The sequence below is a fragment of the Lentinula edodes genome, assembly GCF_021015755.1.
Source record: "Lentinula edodes strain Le(Bin) 0899 ss11 chromosome Unknown C8R40scaffold_9, whole genome shotgun sequence".
In the NCBI taxonomy this organism is placed as follows: Eukaryota; Fungi; Basidiomycota; class Agaricomycetes; order Agaricales; family Omphalotaceae; genus Lentinula; species Lentinula edodes.
The window spans coordinates 758,178-777,133 of record NW_025764315.1 but is presented as its reverse complement, the minus strand read 5'-3'; the positions used below and the strand labels follow the sequence as shown (position 1 = coordinate 777,133).

At 47.1% G+C, this 18,956-nt stretch overlaps 5 protein-coding genes across 5 annotated transcripts; 1 reads left to right on the top strand and 4 right to left on the bottom strand.

Annotated features, from left to right (window-relative positions):
- Positions 1 to 42: 42 nt before the first annotated feature.
- C8R40DRAFT_1040083 (ribosome biogenesis protein Nop53/GLTSCR2) lies at positions 43 to 1,600 on the bottom strand (the record flags this gene model as incomplete). Its single annotated transcript, XM_046223886.1, has 5 exons — positions 43 to 121; positions 188 to 264; positions 317 to 1,090; positions 1,146 to 1,339; positions 1,387 to 1,600. 5 exons carry the CDS (start codon positions 1,598 to 1,600, stop codon positions 43 to 45), a joined length of 1,338 nt encoding a protein of 445 aa, XP_046088811.1.
- A 306-nt stretch (positions 1,601 to 1,906) lies between these two features.
- On the top strand, positions 1,907 to 3,008 carry C8R40DRAFT_1168426 (cyclin-like protein; the record flags this gene model as incomplete). Its single annotated transcript, XM_046231181.1, has 2 exons — positions 1,907 to 2,119; positions 2,175 to 3,008. The coding sequence occupies 2 exons, from the start codon at positions 1,907 to 1,909 to the stop codon at positions 3,006 to 3,008; spliced, it is 1,047 nt and encodes a 348-aa protein (XP_046088810.1).
- Positions 3,009 to 3,727: 719 nt separating this feature from the next.
- C8R40DRAFT_1040440 (uncharacterized protein) lies at positions 3,728 to 9,241 on the bottom strand (the record flags this gene model as incomplete). The annotated part of the gene is made up of 14 exons (XM_046223917.1): positions 3,728 to 4,201; positions 4,256 to 4,545; positions 4,596 to 4,722; positions 4,775 to 4,858; positions 4,912 to 4,980; positions 5,036 to 5,203; positions 5,272 to 5,381; positions 5,439 to 5,498; positions 5,553 to 6,453; positions 6,494 to 7,618; positions 7,678 to 8,004; positions 8,057 to 8,123; positions 8,171 to 8,265; positions 8,312 to 9,241. 14 exons carry the CDS (start codon positions 9,239 to 9,241, stop codon positions 3,728 to 3,730), a joined length of 4,827 nt encoding a protein of 1,608 aa, XP_046088809.1.
- A 1,019-nt stretch (positions 9,242 to 10,260) lies between these two features.
- On the bottom strand, positions 10,261 to 12,699 carry C8R40DRAFT_1159680 (spermidine synthase; the record flags this gene model as incomplete). Its single annotated transcript, XM_046229919.1, has 4 exons — positions 10,261 to 11,193; positions 11,240 to 11,586; positions 11,640 to 12,620; positions 12,669 to 12,699. The coding sequence occupies 4 exons, from the start codon at positions 12,697 to 12,699 to the stop codon at positions 10,261 to 10,263; spliced, it is 2,292 nt and encodes a 763-aa protein (XP_046088808.1).
- Positions 12,700 to 12,981: 282 nt separating this feature from the next.
- C8R40DRAFT_1168423 (P-loop containing nucleoside triphosphate hydrolase protein) lies at positions 12,982 to 18,643 on the bottom strand (the record flags this gene model as incomplete). Its single annotated transcript, XM_046231180.1, has 15 exons — positions 12,982 to 13,188; positions 13,244 to 13,345; positions 13,400 to 13,521; positions 13,577 to 14,108; positions 14,157 to 15,303; positions 15,359 to 15,446; positions 15,501 to 15,928; positions 15,984 to 16,798; positions 16,847 to 16,900; positions 16,961 to 17,644; positions 17,705 to 17,899; positions 17,951 to 17,972; positions 18,026 to 18,263; positions 18,319 to 18,448; positions 18,503 to 18,643. 15 exons carry the CDS (start codon positions 18,641 to 18,643, stop codon positions 12,982 to 12,984), a joined length of 4,905 nt encoding a protein of 1,634 aa, XP_046088807.1.
- Positions 18,644 to 18,956: the final 313 nt, after the last annotated feature.

Genomic DNA, 18,956 nt, shown 5'->3' with positions numbered 1-18,956 from the left:
CACTCATGGAGTAAGAAGGTATAACGCCAGTGACCTCCTCATTTACGACTCTTGCTCCCGGTCAAACTTCTTCCAGGCATGTTTTTCGTATTCCACCATACGAACACGACGTCTCTTCGGCCTACAAGAAGATCGTGTTCATATGTCAATCATTTGTATTGGCAGAAAGGTTCCAAAATATACATACAGAACTCTGAGTCTTGGCTCTATCAACGCCCTCTGTTGTAGATTGAGGAATCGATCTTTGAAGAGATTACCCTCAACCTATATGTTCCAATGAGTATCATTCAGAAATACGGACGCACAGATCACATACCTTTATCCCCCGCAAGCTCTCACTCAGCTCATCTCCGAGCTGTACATCAACAAGAGTTTCTGGAACGCGATGTTTCCCAATCTTTTGACCCACAATTCCAGCTTTCAACTTTTCCTGGGACGCCTTCTTCCGCTGTTGGACAAGTTCTTTAGAAGCTGGTGAATTTCCCGTCCGCCTCGAGTGTTTCGCACTCAGCTCGGCCAAGTATGATAGCTGGCGTCGTTTAGCCGCTCGTTCGGCGAGTATACGCTTTTGCACAAGTAACTTCGTCGCTTTTCGTCGTTCCGCTTTTGTTTTACGCTGGGGAATCTTCCTCGGCGGTAAGGTTTCCTCCTCTTTTTCCTCTTTATCAACGTCCTCTTCAAGTTTGTGGGAAACCATCTCTTCTACAACAGAGACTAGATCTGGCTGTGTGGTCACTCCGTCTTTTATAGCCTGGCCAATCTCTTTCCACCGTATGTCTTCACGCAAACGAACTTCCTCTTGATCATGAGCACGGTGTAAGAGCTCCGTATGCGCTTGAACGGGTGGATTGTAAGATGTCCCAGCATGCGGTAAAGGTACAGCAGGTAGGGAAATAAGGCTTCGAGGGTTGGTGGATATCTCGGATGTTTGTAATGGCGCATGCGACGGAGGAAGGTTTGCAATAGGAAGAGGAATGGATTCGGGGAGTAATGGAGGCGAAGTGGCCCATGGATCATAATGACCAGCCGACTTCACTGCCTCCGAAACACCTGTGGGAGATGAGTCAAGCCCTGCTATTTCACTACAAACCTAACTGACCTCCAGAGGCTGCGGCACCCGAGGACCAGCCATCGCGGTCATCGACAATGGCGCCGAAGGGACCTTTCCGTTGACGTTTTCCTACTTTCAGTAATCGATCTTTTTCTTCTCGAGAAAGATGATGTTTGCGATTCGCATCACCAGTTGTCCTGGAAAAGACAGCAGGAACTGCGCTTCGTTCGGAAAGAATTTTCAGCGAGGTCAATTGGGACGGTTTGGGTTTGGGAAGTATCGAGCGCACTGTGATTCTCACTGAGTATAAAATTAAAGCAAGATTAAGAGCTTACAGTTTTCATCGCCCTCTTTGTCAATCTGGAAAAGATCCAAGTCGGGCTTTTCACTGAGAGCACCCCCAAATAATCTTTCCTCTCCTCTCCGTTCTTCCAATCCTTCTTCTAAATCTTTTAGATCGACATTTTTACGCCAGGCCTTTTTCCCCTTTCGGCTGGGTTGCAAAGACTTTTTTGTCCTAGGTGCTCCGGTCACTGTCGATTTTGACATGAGCTCGACTTGTAAGGAGAGGAGAATTGGTGCACAGCATTTTATTACTAATCTGATCCATTGTTGCGGCTTCGATTTGAAATTATTACGCAGCTTCCTTGACTGGAAACCACCACCACGACGGTTCTTTGGAGCACGATTTCCCAGTAATCCGCCATCTAAGTATCTGTAGTCACTCTTTGGTATGTTTTCTAAAACTGTTGCTGCCAGACAGCACCTACTTTACCATACCTTCATGTTCGAATAGTGCCTTTCATTTCCCCGTGCTAAAGTTGTACTCTTTTTCTCCGCAAATCATAATCACAGATGGCGTATTCTCAACCCTTTCCCCTTGCTCAATCCCCTGCAAAAGCCACTCAGCAAACTTTTGCACCAGACTTGGCCGTTCGTCTCATCTGCCCAGAATGTAGGGACCCAAATCCCAATATCGTTGAGGAATTTAGTTCAGGAGACTTGGTTTGTGGTACCTGTGGGCTGGTGCTTGGGGACAGGGTTGTCGATACGCGAAGTGAATGGAGAGTAAGTCCCTTGGCCACTTCTCTCTTTGGTTGATTTTGACAACCATTTGGTGCAGACATTCGCAAACGATGAAGGAGACGATCCTTCTCGTGTCGGCGCTGCTTCAGACCCGTTGATGGATGGCATAGAACAACTCGACACGGTAATCTCTTTCCAAGACGGTGGTTCTGGTTTAGCCCGTGAGCTTCAACGTGCCGCTTCTCGTTCTCAGTCCTCTCGTGCCGAACGCAATCTCCTTACCGCCTTTCGTGACATCTCTTCCTGGTGTGATCAATTCTCCCTTCCCAAAACCATAGCGGATATCGCCAAACAGCTCTACAAACGTTCTGATGAGGAAAAACTTCTTCGAGGAAAACAGCCCGACGCAGTCATTGCTGCATGTATATTCATTGCCTGTCGACAAGCCCATGTACCGCGGACATTCCGGGAAATATGCAACCTGACTCACGTAACGAAAAAGACTCTCGGACAATGCTACAAAGCTTTGGAACAGGCATTCAATCTTACACCCGGCGCCTCTGCGACTCATGCTTCTCTGGCGCCCTCGACAGGTCCAGAGAGCCTCGTTGTGCGTTACTGTAACCATCTTGACCTTCCACCGAAAGTTCAGTCCTACTGTGCCGATATCATCGTCGCTGCACGTGAACATGGCATTGCTGACGGACGGAGCCCAGTTTCCATTGCTGGAGGCGCCATTTATTTCACTTGCTGCTTGCTGAACACTCCTAAAACTTTAAAGGACATAGGAGATGTAGCTGGGGTCAGTGAAGGGACCATTCGTTTGGTCTACAGACTGTATTTCGCAGAGAGGACGAAGATAGTAAAGCAGAAATGGATAGACGAAGGTAAGGTTGACATGTCCAACCTCAAAGATGAAGGACCTCGGTAAACGTAGCTTCCTCTGTAAGAACTTCACTTTTGTATGTACGTGTACCGTATCCTATTCTATGAATCTTCTGGCAGTCCACTCGTGTGCGCCTCATATAATTAGTTGACTACAGCAAATAATAGTTGCTGTTGTATTCTACTCGGGTAGACTCGGGTCATATGTACTCCGCCATTTGCAAAGATTTGGGGAAAATCTTGAACGTACTTACTCCCGCTTTGGTTATAAGCTTTCTGTTGTGGCATGACAACTACAGATCTAAAGCTATCAGCGAATTTGTACCATAGTTTTTGAAAAACGCTCCTCAGACCAAATCCATGGCAGGAAGCTTTTCTGGCCAATGTGAAATCCTGATGAGCATTTTTTGACAACTATGCTACAATCTCGCTGACAGCTGTTTTGAACTAGAAATGGTTTCATCGAATTGGGAACTAATCAGAGCTATCACAACATTATTCGACTTCAAATCATTCAGCATCCCAGAATCGCTTCACCGGTCGAGGATAATACAGCTACGGTGCTATGCGGTGTGTATGGTCACATCGAACAAATTTTCTTCGTATATCCACTCATGTCCTCTGAGGTGTCAATGTAGTAGCATTTGAATTACCAATAATACACTCAACAAATATTACTGTCTAGTTGAAAGATAAAGAGAATGGATGATTATGAAAGCAATGTGATACAGATATAGACAAATAAATCCAAGAGAGAGACAGAGATCATGAGTCCGTTTCACTGCCCAAGTCCAACTCGACCTCGACTGCAAGTGGAGAAGTGGGAGTTCGAAGATCTAGAAGGCTATCGCTGGTAGGCGCCTCCATTCTTCGTCGAGTTCTGCGCCTGGTAGAAGGATTTGACGTTGCTGTGGGGGAAGGCATAGGTGCAAAACCGTTTGACTGAAGCTGGGCCAACATATCGCGAGCGATGTCAGCAGTGTCGTTCACCGCGCTACTGTCCAATTGAAGAGTCAATGGGATCGCGGGCTGAGCTTCTGCTGTCCCTCTCGTTCTCCGCGATTTCCGACCACCTTCACCATTCCGCAACTTCTCGAGTAGACTATCAAGAACGTCATCTGATTCATTGTTCGCTGCAGCCGCCTTTTCACGATTCTCCCTCATTTCTTGCGCGACTTGTTTACGTTTCTCAACTGCAAGCCGTGCCTCCGCGAAACTCTGATTATCTGCTTTGCATTTCTGTAATGCAATGATTAAGCAGAGTGTTAGCTAGATAGCCAGAGGTTTACGTACCCTATAAGAAGTTACAAAGGTCTTGAAAATGGCATAGAACTCCGAAGAGGTCATATTCCTGTCTTCTTCGCCGTAATATTTAACAACCTCGGTGAACACAGCGCTGGCAGAATTAACGTCGTCGCCCAGATCTTCTACTTGAGCATTCGCTTTTTTAACAAAGGACCACATCCTTATGCCAAACTGGTCGTTCCGGTTCATATCTGCGAAATGGTCTCCAAGCTCTTTGCGAATCTGCTTCAGCCCGTCCCGCAGATCAATGTGCCCTTTCCGCACTTCCTGTAAGTTTACTGCAACAGGTTAACAGACAATGTATACATGGGCGAATTGAGTGTATTACCTCGATAAGCCTCGGCAGGCTTCTCAAGTTCTTCCAAAAATTCTTCCATGGCAGGAAAATGCTTGACAACCGTCCTCTCAAGAAAATGTAATAACGTGGTGTTGTTGACAGATTTCGTGTCGACGAGCTTTAGGAGACAATGTGAAGGTGAAGACTGTACGAGACGCGAACATGATTACCTTGTTTACACTGCTGACACGGAACCCGAAAGCGCCTCCTTTGATACCAGAGCCATTCATGTAATTACCGACCAGCAAGATGAGCTGATGGTGTCTCAATGTCAACACTCGACATATTAAGTTTAACGATGACTTACGCTCAACAACTCTTTGAAAGATTTGGCGTTCAGTAGCGCATTGCCAGCCTCAGTGAGCTTTTGTGCACCCTGTATAAACATGAATCAACGCGTAGATCGATAGTATTTAGACATTATATCTCACATCATCCAAGAGAGACCATCTCTCGTCGAATGCACATTTGTAGAGCATACCCTCTATACGAGGACCCAAGCGATCAATTTGGATCAATTTCACCATAAGTCGGTCGGCAGGATGCAGCTCAGCTAGCTCTTTTGGATCTGCATTGCGATACACATTGAGCTTGCCCACCTTGAACATTGATTAGTAACAGTAAGATTGACCATTGTTTTGCATACTTGTTCTGGTGAAGGCAGAACGCGTTTCAGTTCACTAAGGAACACCTGCGTACACAGATCCTGATCGAATTGCTGAATTTTGCGTGCGATCTCCTCAGGCTCAAGCTTCTTGACGCCTTGTATAAGAATTTCTGCAGGCGGGAGTTTATCAGACAAATACCCCGGCAGAAGTGAAACGTCGAGCTCACCGACACGTTTCTTTGTCTCAACGTCCAAAACGCTTTTAAGCTCTGCGCGTTTTTGTCGGGCTAAACTCAATGAACGTCAATAATTGAGATACAAATTCGAACAGTGTAACTTACCCATTAAATTAATCACCAATTGTTTGGCCTTGAAGTCTTCTTCCATCTCCATCCAAACACCGTCATCTTTCAGAATTTTGATCATTTCATTTTCTCTCGAGGGTTGATCTTCATTCCACACAGTCTTTGCCACCTGCTGCTGTGGAAGTTTATCCCATTGTAACTGTTTCATCTTGATATTGGGAGTGATAGGTAAATCTTTGCGAGCGGAGAGTGGGTTCGCGCCTAGTAGCATGGAGGCTCGTGCAGAATTGGGATTAGACCCAAAGCTTGTATTTGATCGAGCCGAACCAGGCATCGGAGGTGGCGGAGGTGCTGGAGAACTGGCCAAAGAAGATGAACTGGACGATGGTGCACTTCCAGGGAAGCCTTTGAAACCGATAGGCGGCGGAGGTGGGGGTGGGGGTGGCGCAGGAAACCCCCCAGCGGCCAGTGGCGGGGGCGGCGGAGGTGGCGGCGGAGGGGGAGGTGGTGGAGGTGGTGGAGGTGGTGGTGGGGGAGGAGCAGTCTGGGCAGAGCGTGGTAACGGGGAGGCTAATTGAGGGGATACAGTATTTACCGCTAATGTTGGTGCTTTATCTGCGGAAGATCGAGTGTTGTTTCGGAGAAGTATGTGCTTACTAAGTTGATCAGCTAATGATCCCTGGCCGGGAGTGATTCCAGTATCATGAGAGCCGTCAGAGCTCACGGAGGTTGGTACATTGTCGTTAGTAGGGTGTGTTAGTCGTTTCGATGAGTCGTCGTCGGTTGAATCTTCGCCTCGCACATATTGAAGGGAAGAGTCCCCTCCACTTACGAAGTCTTCTAAGTGATCGTATCGGCCTGCCAGTTTGTCACTTGTTTTCGAACCACCTGGGCGTGGAGATCCTCGGATGCTACGTGAGATGGATGATGGAGAGTTCTATGGTGCAGGATCAGAAATTGAACCATTCGAAGGAGACGTTCACACTGACGAAAGATGCACCGGCATTTAATTGTTGCTGAATCTGCTCCTCTGCATGAGCATCTTCGGCGTCCATGAACTGCGAGGCGCGATTTGAATCTTCCGCCTTGTCTCCCTTTTTGGAGAGAGATTTCTTGCTAGTGAGCACTCTAGACCGTCGTAGCGAAGATTTTCCAGGAGTATCCTCCCTGTCATCATCATCAGACTCCTCAAATCCTCCTTCCTTCTTTCTCCTGCGTCCAAAGACATCCTTCCCTTCCAGTTTATTGATAGTTTGGGTTCGTTGAAACTGCTTTTCCAAAGTCTGAACCAGTGTTTTCCGATCCATGCCTCCAGTGTCGAGGACGGTAGTCACACCTCTTCCGACTTCTTTGAGCATCCGAAACAACTCAATAATTTGAGTTTCAAGCTGGTTTATCTGGTCTTCGTACTCTGCCCTTTCAGATTCCACCTGATTCTGTAACCTCGCAGTAGTCTCTCGCGATGTGGCCAGCTTCTGCTCCAGTCGCAACATCTCTTCTTTCAATCGCCCGACCATCCCCTCCTGGCCCTTCGATATCTCGTCAAGCAATGCGTCATTTTCTAGTTTAAGCCGTAGAGCTTCAGATCGTGATTTCTGCAGCTCATCTTCTACCTCTTGCAAACGGCCTGTCTCGTTAAACTGAGCAATGATACGTTCTACAGAATGCCCAAAACGCTGCTCCGCCCCAGCTAATTTTTTGTCCATTACTATATCCGTGACCATCGAGTCAATGAGTTGGTAATAATGCACCATAGGTTCACCTTCCTCTCTGATGAGCAACAAATGTTGCATCATGGAGAGGAAGTAGTCTCGGGCTTTCGAGCTCTCGATTTTGGCAAATATCGCCTTATACACGTCTCCGGGATTATTGAGATCTTTAAGAATTTCCTGGTCTAACTGGCTTCGTAGATTACGCTCATCTTCGTCAAAAGATCCCTGAAGTTGGCGAAGCTTCTTGTCAATGTTGGGTACATTGAACTCTTGACACAGCGCGATGATATGATGCAAACCAGCGGACTCCATTCGAGAGCGATGATGTAGCCGTAGGTCCAGATCTTCGATGAAATCGAGGATACCAACGATAAGAATGAGATTCGAAAGCTAGACGAATGAAGAAGACATGAGTTAGTGTTACAAGAACGTACGATTGCGATACCGACCGCATAATCATTCAAATTTGTGTCTATGCCTCCTGCTTTTTTAACGTCCTCACTGGCCCCGACCAAACTGCCCATTTTCCCGCGCCCAGATAGAGTCTGCTCGAATGATTTGAACCAAAAATCGTAGACCCCTCCGTTCTCATTATTCGAAGAGCTAAGAACTTCAAGCGCGGAGACAACCACAGGTTGAATTTTTCCCTCATTCCAGTATGTGAGGAAGGAGAGAAGATCCAAGAGAAGTTTGCGTGTAGGGATATGAGGACTGTTCAAAGATGATGCAACTTGTGTGACAATTTGAGGATGAGCGAGAGCTTTGTCGGTAGCAGACTAAATGTGTTAATTGAGTTAATATGAAGTCCAGACACAGCGCAAAACTAACGTGGTTGTTGAAAATATGCTTCAAACATTTGGCGACCTCGTATTCTAGTTGGATATCATGTTCACGACTGCGATGCGATTAAAAGGGTAAGAGTCGTTAAAGATATTGGCGCACCGTGATGAGCCTTTCCGACTGATATGATTCAACGTCTGCGCCAGCACAGACGTTCCCTGTATTTCAATAAAGTGATGGAACCAGCTACAGAATTCCTGAGTTAAAAATGCGACAAACAGTAAACCAATATACTCGCCTGACTTCCTTACTTCTCAATGACACTTGCAGACTACTAGCCTGCTTCGGAGTAATGGTCTTGTCCAAGAACTTCCTCACATACCACTCAGGTGTGTCGACGATTATAGCAGAAGATTGTCCGGTCTCAATTTGCCTCTTTGCCTGTTCATCTCTAGTCTTCTCCTCCTTCCACCGTATGTGCAAATCGCTCTTCACCAGATTCCACTTCTGCTCTACAGGGAGATTCAAGTCATCCACACCACGAGTAAGCTTGACCTGTTCAAACAAGGCCTCGATTTCATCGTCTGTCGGCCGAGGAAGTTCGAATTCGTCTGGATTATGACTTCGGTGAGGATGGTAAAGATGTGAAAGATGTGATCCTACATCGGAGGCAACGAGGGAAGGGGCATATTTCGATAGCCGATGGCCCTCTGAGCGGGTTGTCATTGTCGACGTCGGCCTAATAGTGGAGGAGGAGGAAGGATGTTGGCTAGGAATTTGACCGAAATCAGACATATTTGGGCTGCGAGAATGTACGGATGAGGTTGAAGAGGCCTCACTGCGGCGAGCACGGGCTGTCTGAGGATCCCGAGGAGGTTTAGACTGAAACGAATCGCTGTATGCAGTCGATGAATCAGACCAAGAGACGGTAGTATTGGGTGATGCTGGCCGGTGATTTGGATAGAGGTCGTAAGCCTTATCCCGCTCAGCTCTACTCCGCTGTATCATGTATTTGTTGAGCTCGACGCCATCTGAGGTCAATGTCGGGTTTGTCATCGGTGCAGATATGACGCCGCCGTTGATCACTCCTTGGGATATGGTGCCCACGGGCAAAGGAGAACGAGGAGACGGCAACTTGTCATACGGAACAGAAGCGCTTTCGTTGAGTTCTGTGACGCCAGAAACACTCGAATGCCGCGTTTTGGCCTTCTTTCGACCAAAGAAACTATCCATGCAAATCCCGACGCGTCTTTAAGCAGCTCAGCTGGCCGATTGTTACTTGAGATAGGTAAGAGTTTCAAAACATAAAGGTCAAAGATCAAGCGTTATTTGTGTAAACCGTGTGAAATTATTATTACGATCAACTCTACAACCATCCACTATGTACTGCAAATACTCTGTATTCTCCCCCTACTACGAGAACAGTGGCATCGCCAGGAGCACCCATCCCATCCCGACCTTCCGCGCGGCAGAATAACAAGATTGAATCTAAGGGGACGAATGACTTGCGGAACGTAACAAAGGAATGATGAATCGGACATGCGAAAAATGGAAGAGTCGGTATTTACTGTGGTTTTCCGCAATATAGCTAAGATTGAAGGCACCTGAAATGAACGTCGCACCAAGCAGGGGGCTGAACATCAATATCATTCTCCGTATTCCACATTGTGTGCGCTGATAATTTTTATAGGGCTAGATAGAAGAAGAGGCCAGCCCAGGCCGTCGTCGAGTAGCTTGATGGGAATTGTATTGATGGAACATGTGCATGAATCAAGAATCTTGGAAGGTAGTACTTACTACTATTAGTAAATCAATGATTTCATCTTGGTCTCCGGTACACGTAGACCGGTCGTACATCAATGAGGCGAATACAACCCTATACAACCCCAGACGGTGCCGCATTAGCTTGTACGCTTGGTTGACACACAGTGCAGAAGTGCCACAGGTTGACCATTTCAAGAAAGCCTGGTGTGACTTTGAGGTTTCTGGATTCAACAGGGAAACAGATCCTAGACTGCTACCGGCTGCTATCTTGAATTGAGGGTCTACCACCTCACCATTTTGAAAGTACACAGGGAAGGATCGACTGGCCCAGGGAGCAGGCAGTGCCCCATAGATCCCTCTTTCCTCAATCTGCACACCTCCATAGTGCATGACGACGAAGGAGGCTCATAAAAAAACAAGGACGATGAACGCCATATTTCATACAATCCGTTTACAGAATACTGTTACTACTAGATACCTCACCTTATCTAAAGCACGCTCTCGACCAGACCAACTCCCTCCGCTTCCAGCCTTTCTCTGATTGGATCACAAATTTCTCTGGTGTATGGCGCATGCACACCCTTCATATTGAGAACACCGTCTAATATCAGCTGAGTGGCAATTCCACAGGGCAAACCCACAGTCAGAGCCATAGCAGAGTGACCATACCCAAGCGGTGCACCGTATGCCTCCAGCGTCGAGGTAAGGGTCTGCACGGATTTGTCAGCCCACTCGACCACAAACTTGTGTTGAAGCATGACAAAGTCGCGTTCACCCGGGGCGTAAGCCATGAGCTGTTCGAGGCGTGCGCATAAAGTATCCAGAAGGTTGGGATGTGCCGCGCCGGATGCTGCGCGGGGTGAAATCGGGTCAGAAGTAAACATTCCAATCCAACGGAATCCAGAAATGATTCGGGACTCTTCGGATTCATTGGGGAAGGCGCAAAGTGATTTAATCTTGGATATCAATGTGGCTTCGTCGCCGCCTTCGACGGCTAGCATTTTTCCTAGAACTTGCACCCAAGTCAGCCCTTTATTCAACCACTCCTGCCCCTCTCCGTTAAGCCATCCAACCTGCACGAGTGCCTTGATGAATTCCGGGAAACCCTGGTATCTCAAGGTTCCCCGAATGCAAGTCTCGCCCTCTCCTTCGCCGTTAATTTTATAGAAATCCCGGAAGGGAGTGGAGTCTCGGTTCGGATAAGCGACAAACGCATAAGCAGGGGAGATGTAGTAAGGTTTGGCTTCACCCATGAGTTCAGATCCAGAAACCGTGACTTGCTTGCCGTTAGAGAGGAAAGCCGCGTTGTTGAGAAGGGCAAGCAAAACACCCCGAGACGACCAAGAGAACTTGTAGCCGAGGGGGTTCGACGCATTTGCGGGGGCAGGAAGACCGCCACAATACGACAAGAATTGTTTGATCTTGAAATAATTAAAGAATGCAGTGAAAAAATGGATGAAGACTGACCTTTCCACCTTTAGCGTGAACCTCGTCAATAGTTTTTACAGCGTAAAGGTGATCAATACCAGGATCAAGACCAATTTCGTTGAGGACTGTGATACCAGCAGCCTTGGCCGCTTCATCCAGTTCACGCATAGCTGGTGAAACATATGAGGTAGTGACCACATCTGTTTTACCCTTGATGGCAGCTTTGATCACCTCGGCATGATAAGTGTAAGGGATAAGGGAGATGACGAGGTCATGAGCTGCAACCTGAGATTCGAGTTCATCAGTCTTGTTGACATCGAGCGATATGGCATTCGTTCGAGGTAGGGATTCCGCAAGGCCCTTCGCTGTAGCCAGCGTTCTACAAGCTTAGTGCACGGTCAGGTCAGTCCTATTCGGTGGTTTGTAGACTTGAACACACCAATGGTCAATTCGTTGGAGGGGCTCCGAACGATGTACTCAGCGCAAGGTCTTGCAACGTAACCGCTTCCCAAGAGAAGAATCTTTTTCTTTTGCTGTCCTGACTGAAGAGATACATTGGTACCAAACTTGGGGCTTACGTCTTTACCCTCTTCGAGCAGAGCTCTTGCGAACTCCGGTACGACGAAAGAAGCCCGGTGTACGTCTGGATTCCAATATCGCGTTGGGGAGTTGGGTCCTTTGATAGGCTCCCTTAGGCCCTGTCCGCCAGTCTTACCAGCCAGTAGGAAACCAATTTGACCGGAAGGATAGGTAGGGATAGTTGTAAAGGCATACTCAACATGAGCGAAGCCAATTTCTTGAGCATTGGCCCGGACTTCCTTGATCAGGGGTAGATGTAGCCACAGGCATTCACCTTGGGCAGCGATGTGCCCTCCTGATCTCAAGGCATCATGCAAGAGCTGGTAATAGGGCTTTTGGAACAGGGAAGCGGCAGGACCGACGGGATCAGAAGAGTCAGTGACGATGACATCGTAAGTGCCTTCATGAGATTGGAGAAAAGCGAATCCATCACCAATATGGACAGTCACTCTTGGATCGGCCAAGAGTTCAGCCATGTGGGGGAGGTACAACTTGGACACACGAGGTACGGCCTCGTCAATATCGCAGAGAACGACTTCCTTGACACTGTCATATTTAAGCGCTTCGCGTACGACCCCTCCATCGCCTCCGCCGATGACAAGAACTTTTTCGGGATTTGGATGTGAAGCCATCGGAATGTGTGTGATCATTTCTTGATAGCTGAACTCGTCCCTTTCGGTGCATTGTATCACACCATCAAGCACCAGCACGTTCCCATATGTCTCGGACTCAAAGACCAGGACGTCCTGATAGAGGGACTTTTCGACATGCAGAATTTTATTAACCTTGAGGGTCATGGCCTGACCCGGCCATTGCGAGGAAATTTCACGGAACCAGCCATCTATGCTTGAGTTTTAGATGCACATCTACCGCGATCGCGTGGACTAACCTTGAATCGCGGGGTGAGTAAAGACGGGCATGGTGGATAGCAGTGAAGAAGGAAACGACTCGAGCAGGTAATGACTCGAACTCAAACAAATTTTTATCGTAGCAAATCGATGATGGAGATAAGATAAGATAAGATCGTAAACGGTTTAAGCCCCTCATCCTGAAGGGACCGAACAATTTGGTACATTGATTGAATACTTAAGGTAGGATTGAATTCCAATACAGGAAAAGAACGGTATAAGTACTGTAAGTGTCAGAGCAATCCAGAAACGGAGAAATGAGGGTATGAACAGGGGAAAGAAGTAATAGGTACTCTATGACACCAACGCGGCAAGACGCCTCAAATGTGATACGTTTAAATAGGCCGGGACATAGGTCTCTAAACCCGAGACATCTCGAGGAAGGGGGAGTTCGTAAGGTCCTACATCTTCTGTTTCTGGGGAGAGCAGGAGGTGGTCGTTGCGATCATTAGCCTGTACTCGAGACGCGACTACTCGCAGAATTTCGGGAGATATGGGGTTCTAGGGGCAGTACTCAGTGAAAGTCATCTATCTTAGAGAACAACAAAGAAGCTACCTCATAATCGGCGACATAATAATTCGTACACATTCGTTGAATCTGCATGGGACTCAACATCCAGCAGACATCGTAAATAATCTCAATATCAGCAGCAGTAGCCTGGTAAAACAAAATCAGCTTCAGATTTCCATGCATCACGCTCGCACTACGCACTTTCTTCAGTTGTAACAGCTTGGTGGCCTGCATTAGGTGTTCCAATTGAAGAGTACCTTCAGGCATGTCGTGTGATTTACACCATTCTTCAATGCGGGTGATGTTATACTGAATTTGCATAGCTAAAAGATACGCAAATTCAGTACAGATAAGTCGACCATTCATCGAGAAACATACCTCGTTTCCAGGAGGAAAAGTTTCGTCTCATAAGCAAATCATTGAAACTCGTGACGCCAATGAGCTTCAGAAGCTCGGTGACGACTTGCTGTACTACCGATTCTTCCATGTAGTAACTCTTCAAGCTCTTCCACACCTTGTTCAGCAAGTTCAAGATGTCATCCATACTGTAGGCCGGCTGGGTGTTAGTGTTAAGAAGACGGTTAAATAGACGCCCGCCTCCGTCACTAGTAGTGAAGCCGGGGAGCGATTGACTCTCAATCAGGGCAGGAATAACCATTTTTGAAAGTTTTTTCTTAGTTTCCAGCATCCACGTGTGGTAGATGTTATATTCCAGACTATCCAGATCATGTTTCACCACCGAGACAAGTCGTTCGTAGTCGTTCCAATCAAACGGTCGAACCAAGTTTTCTTCGCCTGGGCCAATTCCCTGAAGCATGTCGCTCTCTGCCACACAGATGAAAGAAAGCATTTCGTGGACGTTCGATAGCCAAAAGATGCCTGGGACGATGGCATCTTCACCAGAGAAGGACTAGTGGATTTTGTTAGCTACTTCTCTTAAGATGTCTGTCAGATTTACCATAACATGCGACTGAATGGTCTGCATAACGTTGGCAAGGAATCTCTCGCTCTCTGGGATCAGGCCGTATTTCCACATTTCGTTGGTTACAAGACTGATAAGATTCGCAGGGAACAAGATTTCCTTCACTGCTGAAGGGTTGGTGAGACTTGGCGCTGGAATCTTGAGCCCTCTGATCAGTCCATCTAGGATATCCTCATCTAAACGCTTGACGTCCTGCATGAGACGAATTTTTTCTTCAGCAGGATCATCATCGCGGATGCCTGATAGGCCATTTTTGTGGAATTTGAAAAAGTTATCTTCACCGTTATAGACGACCGATACCGCACGAGGGTTCATGGCTTGTGACCTCTTCACATCTATCATGATCTCGTCGGTTGATGAACGGTTATCCAAGGGTGCGAGAGAATAGACGCCAGCAGAACTGTGTCTTCTCTGATGGCCTTGAGGGGCGTGGCCGTTTGCGGCCGGAACAGCACCGTTTGTTTCGGCGCCACGAAGAGCAGGAGCAAACGTGGGAGATAATGGAGGATCAGCGCGTGAGCCTCTGGTGAGAGCGTTCAATGCATTTGATCTGTTCAATTGTTCCCTGAGGTTGCTGACTTCATTCTTGAGCGTCATGATCACTGAGCTATCTTCCTGGGTGCGAACAGGGTTTGCATCGATTGTGCGTTGTTGGTGCTCGAGTTGAGTCGACTTAGCAAGCAAGTCGTCAGTCAATTTTTGTATGGTTTCCTCCTTCTCGAAAACCTTCGCTAGAGCTTCCTCTAGTCTCTTCTCCGTATCTGCCTTGGCTAGCAAGAGTTCGTCCCGCCGAGCAACTTCTGCTTCTGCAGCCTGCAGAGATGCCTGAAATTGCCGTGCCCTGTTGTCTACTTCTTCATGACGACTAGTCCAATGTTGGATCCGTTGCTCGAGTTCAGTGACCTGTGCCTGTAGATCCTTCCTCTCTTGTGTACGGGTCTGGAGAGTCTGTGTGAGCTCCACAACCTTGTTTTCCAGCTTGTATGATATCTCCTTAAATTTGGATACTGATCGAGCTTCTTGACGGAGAACTTTGAGCTGCTTCCGCGCAAGGCGACGCCGAACACAGGACTGAAGATAAACAATATGCTTAACATCGGAACGGAAGGATCGACGTGTCAGACTATAAGACTCATATTCAGAGTATGGTTTCGCAAAATTCAAGAAACTGCACTCACGTTCCACGTAGCAAGCTTTGCAGCAAGGTAGCAGCTGAAGTACTTCTTTGTTCCTTGAATAAAAATCGTGTTTGCTGACCACGAATACCTGAAGAACCTTTGTCAACAAACAACCACGGTGCATATGACCACATCAGCTTACGGGATTGAATGAGAATGACAGAACGTCGAATGTTCAAGAACTTTTGCCTTTGCAAATATTGTCGAATGGCACGTTGTAAGCGTAGAGCAGCCCCTTGGCGACGGACATGCTTGACGAGACGCTTAGCCAGAATGCCTCTCCACCAAGTCTGGATTTTGATGGTGGATGCGCGCAACCGCTGATACTTCTTCACAGCCATATGCCGGCGCATGTTCTTCTGCACGACAGTGACCATGTAGTTGAGTCTGTTAGACCGTAAAGACTCCAGTGCAGCAAGCATTCCAGCTCGGAAAAATATTTTGGTTAAACCATTCTGATATTTGTCGGGATCATTGAGAGAATTCTCTAAAATGATTGAACAAAGCTTTTTCAAATCCAAGCTCTGGATCATGGGTTGCCAGACGCTCGAGTTTACAAGCATGTAGTATCTATCAGGCTGGTCAGCATCTGCGGCTAAAGGTCAAAATGAGAGATTGATCATACCGTTCAGCGAATTCTTCGTAGGTCCATCGGGTAGGATATCCGGCGCAACTGATTCGAATGGTCTCCAAAACACCACAGGCTCGAAGTTGACTCAAAACCTGCTGAGGCTGGAACTCCCATGGTCTTTTCGCTTCATTGGGCTTGATACATCGAATGTAGTGAACATTCGTCACGCTGAGTGTCTCCATGAGCGTGATTAACGAGGCTTTGAAAATGGAACCTTGTGTAGGCTTTCTAGCCACGAAACCACCAGGACGCTTTGGCCCGCTGCTGGCAGAAGGTGTAGCACCAGACGATGGAGCCACCCAGGACTGTCTTCCAGGATCAGGGATAACGGAAGAACGGCGTGAACCGCTACCAGAATCTGAGCCGGCTGGAGACCCAGGATTGGGGCTGTCCGGAGCTTTAGTGGAATTGAGAGCGGCATCAAGGACCTCCTTCAAAAAGGAATTCTTGGTCGTTGCCAATAGCGTCATATGTTCGTCGGGTACGGTATCCCTATTTTTCTCCAAAAAACCTTCAACTTCATAAGTGACATCCAGCGCATAATGGGCAATGGTGAAAGCCGTATTTCCAAACCTAGGCTTTTTAAATACCTTGTTCTGAGGTTTCAGAAGCTGATTATTGAGCTTTTGGAGGAACGACTGATCACTCCCGGATGGTAAACGAGATTCTTCATCCAAAAGAGCAAGAACACCGAGTTTTCCCTCAATAACATCGATACAAGGCTGGTTGTCGGAAAAGTCGATGAAAGTCCAGTTGATTTCTTCCTTGACGTACTCCTCTTGTTCTAGTTTGAAGACATGAGAATTAAACTACAGAAGTAATTGAGCGAGACGCGTTCAGGAATTGAGGAAGCCAACCTCTTGCTGAAGTTTCTCGTTCGCATAGTTGATACTGAATTGTTCGAAAGAGTTCTAAGATGCAGAAAGAAAATCAGAAATCAGCAGAAAAAGAAGGACCGTCTATTGAGGTACCTTTTTGAAATGCTCGAACCCATAGATATCCAATACTCCGATAAACATCTCAGCTCGTTCCGCCGCATCTCCGTTTTCACCGGCCAGACTCTCGTTGACTATTGCCACCAGCCATTCGAACATACATGCATAAACGAATTTGGCAACGCTGTCTCGAACCACAGTGGCTTGAGCTCCATTGAGTGATGTGACGATCTTCTCTGAACGGGTGATGATCTGTTTCTTGACGGTCCACTTTTTGAATTCTGCGACATTGACACCTAAGAACCTTGTCGAGAGGAGCAAGGCAGGATCGTTATCGTCAATGGAGGAGTCATTCCGAAGTTGGGTGATCTTGATGTTTCCCAAGTGAAGAAGTGCGGCCAACAATCGAAACACGGCCCATTGTTTTTCGACACTGATACCGACGACTGATAGAGCCTGTTGAGTGGCTCTAAATTCCTCAGCATCGTCTACGCCAGCAATTGGTGTCGAGGATGGGCCACCTTGCTTGAGGTAGTGGAATTTGGTGATGTCTGTGTCCAGACCAAGATCTTTGCGTTCTTTGAGGGGCGCACCAGCACATAGTTGATAGAAAATGTGATAGTTCCTCTCTGTGAGAGGCTGAAACACAATTCTCGAACGCTCGAGTAGATATGTCCGGATTCGTGCCCCAACTATCTCCTGCTTCCCATCAAAAAGGATCTACGCTGAAAACTGAGCAACAAAGTTTTTTTGAGTTCCACGTAAGTCCAAATCACTGACCTGAATGTATTTTCCGAATCGCGAAGAGTTGTCATTCCGGGTAGTCTTCGCATTACCGAAGGATTCAAGGATAGGATTGGTAGCAAGAATTTGTTTTTCTATTTCACTCGAATCATCGAGTGACAATTTAAGCTTGGCTTTCGAATTCGCATCGGGTGGGTTTACAGAAGCGAGATACCGCATGATGAATTTCGCCTGTGAGGTTTATGAGAAAAAGCGGACAAGGTCGGTGAATAGCAGCCTTACGGATTCGGTTTTGCCTGCACCACTATAACAATGATTAGAAGAACAGGTAGCGAAGAGAAAAGATCGGGCACGAACCTCTCCCCTGACACAATGATAGTCTGACCCATGCCTTCCTTTCTCATGGCAGTGTACGCGTCTTCGGCAATGGCGAACAGATGAGGTTCCAGATCGCCTCGCCGTCGACCAGCATAAGCTTGTATAATTTCCGGACCATAGAGGGTGACGCGTTGGAAAGGATTGACAGCAATGAGCACAATACCGCTGTATGTGTAGATACTGTGTTGTGCGTAACGATTGCGAATGGTGTGAAGTACTGTAAAAGTAGTTCAAAGGAGCACATGAGTATTTCTTGAAAGGCCGTTACACACCAGAGGGCTCGTTCAGATGAGAAAGAGTAGCTAAATCATCCGCGGTTTCAAGTAAAGGTGGATTCCGCAGTGGTGGCAGATTTTCACTTCCATCTTTGATCTCTTGTACTGAGGTGTCAACGGTAGTTTCCTGAGTGATTAATGAGGAAACAATGACAGATAGATACAAGAAAGAGCAGTATACTTTTCCGCGTTCGTCAACGAAAACAAGCTTGATGGTGTCGTCGGCGTTCTTGGTAACTGAAATCACCTCGCCAGATATCCAGGCCTGGTCCTTGTCTTCAAACCAGACCCTGGTGCCCTTGCTGTAGATGTTCTCCGCCATGGAGCATTCGAGAATCCAGACAGCAACGAGGACTTAAGTTGAAGAAGAGAAACGAGATGGTGGCTATGTTACGTGATGTTTCGATATGTACCTGCCTTGGACTTTTTCCCTCAACATTGCATTACAATTAGACGAGTTGTACCTCCATGCCTATTCAGCAGGCAGCCGCATACATAGTCCCCTGGTATGAAGACCATCAAACGGTTTTATATATCTCGACTTAAATTAAACTGTCTGGCTTCGAGATATCACCAAACTTCCATAACCATTCAACTCACATCCAATTTTGATCATGGTTTGACTACCTTAGATT